Genomic DNA, 7500 nt, shown 5'->3' with positions numbered 1-7500 from the left:
AATTTGATTTTTAATGTCATGTTCGAACTCCGCCAAAAAAATGCTTGTTTTGGATGGGCTAGCGTGGAGTCCAGAGATGTTAGCAAAGACCTGAAGGCAGTGGGCCGCAGCTTCAGAAGAGGGGACATCACCTCTAACGAAGATCATGAGGTCGTCAGCAAAGATCAAGTGGTTGAGGTTCAGTTTTGCACATTTCGGGTGATAGGAAATCAGTGTCAAGGTGAATCCGTCTTAAGTATCTTGAGAGCATCTCCATTCCTAGAACAAAAATATAGGGTGAAATGGGGTCCCCTTGTCGGACTCCGGCTTTCCGGGGAAGAAGCCACTAGTAGTGCCATTGATTTTCAAAGAATACCAAGTGGAAGAGATATGACCCATGACCCAAGCGATAAACCTATCCGGAAATTCAGGCCCTTGAGCATGGAAGAGATGAAATTCCATTGGATAGTATCGAAAGCTTTGCGGATATCGACCTTAATAAGGCATCTTGGGGGAGTGGCTCCCTGATTGTAATTCTTGATCAAATTTTGGGTCATCATTATGTTTTCAAAAATATTTCGCCCCTTTATGAAAGCGGCTGTTCATTGCCAATGATGTCGGGGAGCAAATGTTTGAGACGGCGAGCAAGGATTTTACTTATCGTCTTGTAAACAACCGAGCAGCAGGAAATAGGCCGAAAATCAAGAACCGTGGAGGGCACGGTTTTCTTGGGAATCAGAGCAATTAGGGTAGTGTTGACCTTCCTCATCATCTTGCCTTTTCTAAAGAACTCTTCAACGGCGGAACAAAAAAGGTCGCCAATGAGATGCCACTCATTATTATTATTATTATTATTATTATTATTATTATTATTATTATTATTTTTTTTTTTTTTTTTTTTTTTTTTTTTTTTTTTTTTTTTTTTTTTTTTTTTTTTGCAAGAAGGTAAAATCCTTTTATTCATCCTCAAGGTGAGGAAAAAGAAAAGGATAAGATCTTACAAAGAATAGCCCCTATAGCCTAAAAGGAAAGGCTAGCAAGAGTGCAAAGAACTAAGAAAACGAGAAGAACATAAGGAAGAAGACCTATACAATAAAGACACAGAAATGAGAAGCTTGGCATGAGTAAGCAGCTGATGAACGGTGTGTTCATGAATGCTAAAGATCCTGCAATTACGCTCCTTCCAAATAATGTAGATAGCACAAGTAAAACAACTTAGGAACCAAGCGTGCTTCCAATGCCGCCTAGAATGCCTATGCAGACACCAACTCAACTCAGTGTGATAAGCATTACTCCTGTTAGGAACACGAGCCCAGGCCATGAGCTCATGCCAAAGCTGTTGAGAGAATGGACAGGCAAAGAATAGGTGATCATGAGTTTCACTATCCTGTTTGCAGAGAGCACAACGATTGGGAGTGATGAATCCCCTAAGAATCAATTTGTCCACAGTTGCTAGCTTCTGCTGACAAGCGAGGGAAGTAATGATACGGTGCCTAGGGATTACCACCTTATGAGAAAGTCCTTTAAACCAGGAGACAGTAGGATGACACGGTCTAAACCAGTTGTAAGTCTGCAAAGAACGAAACTTAGCACGAGCACCAAATGCGGGGAGAGCTCTTGCAAAGAACAGGAGAGCCGGTGATAGTCAATAATTCATTTTTAACACTAATGATACTCCGGAAGCTCTCACTATATCTGTCCCGAACAAAGAACATCCCGAGATAGAGCAAATGTGGGAGAGATGGTATTCGAGTGCCGATGCTCCATAGTCCCTGGGGAGCCTGATCTAATAACCACAACCATTTGGATATAAGCGCTTTATTCCAGGAGAGGAGTTCTTTAGCCCCAAAGCCTCCTTCATTAGCTGGAGCACAAACACTAGACCAACTCTTTACAATCATCTTCCTATCAGTGGCTTTGATATTCCAGAAGAAATCCTTGCATAGCTTGTTGATAGTTTTAAGCACACTTTTGGGGAGCAAGACACTGGCACACCAAAAGTTCTCAATGCCAAAGACAACACTGTTGAGGAGCTGAATTCTACCAGCATAAGAAAGCATTTTTGAAGACCAGTGTTGAATGGAAGCCTGAATCTTGTTGACAAGGATACCATACATATCCACAGTGGTACGAGCTGTATTAAGGGGCAACCCTAAATACCTAAAAGGGAAAGATCCCTCAGAGAATCCAGAGGTAAGAAGAATCTGGGACTTAATGCTAGGAGAGACACCACCAAAATAAATTTCAGTTTTATCCACATTAGCATGAAGCCCAGACCAGCTAGAAAAGAGGCCAAGGGTTTGAGAAACAGCCTGCACAGAAGGCACATCCCCTCTAATAAAGATCATAAGATCATCAGCAAAGATTAAGTGGGTGAGTTTCATTTTAGAACACTTAGGATGAAGAGATACTTGAGGAAGGGAATTGAGACATCTCAAGTATCTAGAGAGAATCTCCATGCTAAGAACAAAAATATAAGGGGAGAGAGGGTCTCCTTGCCTAATTCCACTTTTCCCTTGAAAGAAACCATGGACAGAACCATTGAGCTTAAGTGAAAACCAGGAGCTGGTGAGGCACCCCATAATCCAACTAATAAACTGAGGAGGAAATTTGAGAGCAAGCAACATATTTTCAACAAAAGACCACTGAAGAGAATCAAAAGCCTTCCTAATATCCACCTTAATCAAGCATCTAGGAGTGAGGTACTTGCGACCATAACCTTTAACTAAAGATTGGGACAACATGATATTTTCATGAATGCTCCTTCCTTTAACAAATGCAGCCTGCTCAGGACCAATTAAGTGAGGGAGCACAGTGCTGAGCCTAGTAGATATAATTTTAGAAATGGTCTTGTAAAAGGTAGTACAAAGCAGAAATAGGACGAAAATCCATGACTGTGGAGCTAACCTTCTTCTTAGGAATTAGGGCAATCAAGGTAGAATTAGCTTGCTTGCTCATTCTACCAGTAGAAAAGAAGGAGAGGACAGCTTTACAGTAAGACTCCTCAATAAGAGGCCAACTGTGCTTAAAGAAAGCAGAGGAAAATCCATCGGGGCAGGACTTTTATCGAACCAATAGTAAAAAGTGCGGCTTTAATTTCTTCTTTAGTGATAGGAAGAATCAAAGCATCGCAGATCACTTGGAAAAGAGGGCTCATCCGAATAAAACCATTATCTAAGGGAGAAACAGAGAGCTTGCCCCCAGAAGACTCTTATAGTAATCAACAAAACCTTCTGCAACACTATCCAGACCAACCCTATCAGCACCATGTCTATCCTTGATCTGACCAATAATTTGTTGGTGCGTTCTTTCCTGAATCTTAGCATAGAAGTATTTAGAAGAACAGTCATCATGAATGAGATTTTGAACCTTAGCTTGTTGCTGAACAATTGTCCTCTCAATATGCTTGAATTTGCAGTAAAGAGACAAGAGCTCTTTTTCTTTAAAAATGAGCTCAGAAGAAAAAGTATCAGCTTGCATAGCCAGCTGACAATTTTTTAGATCTTGTTTCAAACCCTGAACCTTAATAGAGATGCTAGTAAAGTACTCTTTATGTAGTAATCTTAAACTCTTCCTAACATTCTTCAGTCTAGCAAACAGCTTATAGGTGGAAGAGCCATAAACTGGAACATTCCAGGCCTCATGCACAATATTATCATAGTCAGAATGATCAAGCCAACAGTTAAGAAAACTAAACCTTGATTTCCTGCAAGGATCCTCAAAAATGGTAACCACCACTGGAGAATGATCAGAAACTCCAGGTTGTGGAAATGGGCGAAGTAGCAGGGAAATGAGTAAGCCACTGAATATTAGCCAGAGCTCGATCAAGTTTAGTCCAAACCCTTGATTCAGGGAGATGCTTATTATTCCAAGAGAAAGCACAGCCTGAGCTAGTAAGATCCTCCACCTCACATTGATAAAGGCAAGAATTAAAATCCATAATATCAGCAAGATCAGGAAGAGTGCCACCAATTTTCTCAGAGATGTCCCTAATAACATTGAAATCCCCCAGAATTAACCATTTAGTCACCAGGGGCTTAAGATTTATGAGATGAGACCAAAGACCATATCTCTCCCTAGCATCATTACTAGCATAGACAAAGGTGATATGAAATACTTGACAAGTTGCATTATGGAACACCTCACAGTGAATAAACTGAGGGTGAACATAAAGAGGAGTGACTACCACAGTAGAGAGATTCCAAAGCAACAGGATTCGGCCATTAGAATGGGGGTCCAGATTGCAACAAGAGCCCAAGTTACTAAAGTAAGAAGAAATAATCCTACCATAGTTTCTGTGTTTAATTTTTGTTTCCAAAACACCCAGAATATCCAACTTATTAACCCAAAGAAAATCCTTAATTTCCTGTAACTTTAAAGGGTCATTACACCCCCTAATATTCCAAGATGATACTTTCATTGACCACCTGTATCAAAAGGGTGATTATCCTCTATGCTCTCAACCAACAAAGTGTGTGGGGGCAAAGCTCCAGTGTCTGGAGGAGTAAAACCCAGATGGAGTATCTGAGTGCCTGCTGAGGCAGTCTCCTCAAGACCTAAAGCATCAGAGCTATAATGAGGAACATCCAAACTGTTATCCAGGGAAGAAGACTTAGTTAGATCTCCTCTCTTCAAGGCTATTTGAGGGGAAACAACTTCATCCTTCGTGTTGCATTCTGAGTGCATTTCAGTATTCAGAGAAGGAGATTCAGATACAGAAGTCTGGTGGGAGGAGCCTAGCAGCAAGCATTCTGAGCTATGCACCAGACTAGCTGAATCAGAATACAGCTTCTGTGAGTCTGAGGTATCACCTAGCAAACAAGAAGTCAGAATGTCAGGAACCAACACAGAGGTAGGTTCCTGGACATACTGAACAAGATCCTCCTCAGAAGGAAGAGGAGGAAGAGGCTCAGAGTCAGCCACAGGTGCTATAGGAGTAAAAGAGTTAGTCACTGAAATAGGTGGAGATGAACTCCCTCTCTTCAAGGCTATTTGAGGGTCCATACTCACCTTCTGAGTGCTTCCAGAGTGCATTCCAGAATCCAGAGAAGAAGAACCAGTCCCAGAGTCCAAGGGGAGGCCTTGGCTCAAATGAGAAGGAATATTCTTCTGGGAAACTGAGGTACCACCTAGCACAGCAGAAGAGGAAATTTTTCCAGTAGTTTTCTTTCTAGTTTTCTTACAGGAGTTGGATTTATGCCCCATCTTCCCACATTCAGAGCAATAGAAAGGGAGCCATTCATATTCAATCCTTTGGGTGGAAGGACCAAATGGGGTGTTCAAAGAGATTTCCACTGGTAGAGAGGAAGAGATATCCACCTCAATCAAAACCCTAGCAAAAGAAAGCTTAGCTTTACAAGTAGTAGGAACATCTGCAAACAATGGCTTCCCTATTTTGCTAGCCATTTTACTCAGCACAGTGCTAGACCAAAGATATGGGTCTAGGTCATGAAACAAAACCCAGACAGGAACCCATGAGACCCTTTCCATCTCAAAGGAGAAGGAGGGAGACCATTGCTTCAAAATTAAGGAGGAGGATCCAAGTTTCCAAGGACCTTTCTGCAACACCATATTCATTTCAGCTTCAGATGTGAATCTGAAACTAAACCATCCTTTTTTGTAGTATTGAACTACGGGGGAAGCAATTGAAGCCCAATGCTTAGAGACAAAGTCAGAAACCTGAGTAAGAGTAGGTTTAGAACCAATTAAATGACCCATTAGAGTAAATTGCCAAAACTTCAGTTCATCAGCTATGTCATCAAGACCCACATCAATTTCAGAGGCATGCTTACTCTCATGATGCATGAATAAACTCATGCCAACGGGATTCTTAGGTTTAGCGATTTCAGACCATGTGGGTTTAACCTTTTGTTGCCCTATTGATTCTGAGATGATTGGGACAGAAACCTCCGGAGTAGCTGATGAAGGGGTCTCCAGAGTATCAGAGGAAGACGCCAACACAGGGGTTTCACCAGAAGCAGTGACCTCAACATTTTCAGAAACAGAGGCGTTAATGGCGATAGGGTTTTCACAATTAGGCGCAGATTTATCCAAATTAGAGGGAATGACGATTCTAGGCGCAGTAGAACTACTCTTAGGACTTGTTCGAATGGCATCAACGAGATAATCATTCAACATCACAGGTTGACGTGGTGAAGAAATCAAATCACCATTGGGCAGTTCCGAAGCAGAAGAATTAGGGACGAAAGAAGTACCTTGAGCTGCGGAAAACGATGGAGAATCCAATGGAGGCCTCCCTTTTGGTGGTCGACCTCGGCCGCGAGCCATGGGGAAGGAATCAGAAGCTCGAAAAGAGCAAAAATGGCGGGGAATTTCAGAGAGTTAGTTTTAGAGAGAGAAAGTTCTTCTCTCTAAACGGTTTTTTTTTATTATTATTATTATTATTATTATTATTATTATTATTATTATTATTATTATCATTATCATCATTATTATTGTCATTATCATTATCATCATATTATTATTATTATTATTATTATTATTATTATTATTATTATTATTATTATTATTATTATTATTATTTTTATTATTATTATTATTATTATTATTATTATTATTATCATTATCATTGTCATATTATCATTATCATTATCATTATTATTATTATTATTATCATTATTATCATATCATTATTATCATTATTATTATTATCATTATTAATATCATTATCATTATTATTATTATTATTATTATTATTATTATTATTATTATTATTATTATTATTATTATATTATCATTATCATTATCATTATCATTATCATCATAATTATAATTATTATATTATCATTATCATTATCATTATCATTATCATCATTATCATTATTATTATGATTATAATATCATTATTATTATTATTATCATTATCATTATTATTATTATTATTATTATTATTATTATTATTATTATTATTATTATTATTATTATATTATCATTATCATTATCATCATTATTATTGTCATTATCATTATCATCATATTATTATTATTATTATAATTATATTATTATTATTATTATTATTATTATTATTATTATTATTATTATTATTATTATTATTATTATTATTATTATTATTATTATTATTTTTATTATTATTATTATTATTATTATTATTATTATTATTATTATCATTATCATTGTCATATTATCATTATCATTATCATTATTATTATTATTATTATCATTATTATCATATCATTATTATCATTATTATTATTATCATTATTAATATCATTATCATTATTATTATTATTATTATTATTATTATTATTATTATTATTATTATTATTATTATTATTATATTATCATTATCATTATCATTATCATTATCATTATAATTATAATTATTATATTATCATTATCATTATCATTATCATTATCATCATTATCAGATCATTATTATTATGATTATAATATCATTATTATTATTATTATCATTATCATTATTATTATTATTATTATTATTATTATTATTATTTTTTTTTTGCAAGAAAGGTATCTCCA

General features: G+C 36.6%; 1 protein-coding gene across 1 annotated transcript; it reads right to left on the bottom strand.

Annotated features, from left to right (window-relative positions):
• Positions 1-1565: 1565 nt before the first annotated feature.
• On the bottom strand, positions 1566-4399 carry LOC141627880 (uncharacterized). Its single transcript, XM_074441086.1, has 4 exons — positions 3783-4399; positions 3167-3685; positions 2887-2998; positions 1566-2762 (listed from the first exon to the last, which is right to left on the bottom strand). The coding sequence occupies exons 1-4, from the start codon at positions 4397-4399 to the stop codon at positions 1566-1568; spliced, it is 2445 nt and encodes an 814-aa protein (XP_074297187.1).
• Positions 4400-7500: the final 3101 nt, after the last annotated feature.

Source organism: Silene latifolia, chromosome Y (genome assembly GCF_048544455.1).
Source record: "Silene latifolia isolate original U9 population chromosome Y, ASM4854445v1, whole genome shotgun sequence".
Classification (NCBI taxonomy): domain Eukaryota; kingdom Viridiplantae; phylum Streptophyta; class Magnoliopsida; order Caryophyllales; family Caryophyllaceae; genus Silene; species Silene latifolia.
Note: the sequence above shows the minus strand (reverse complement) of the source record. Positions and strands in the feature narration are given on the sequence as shown.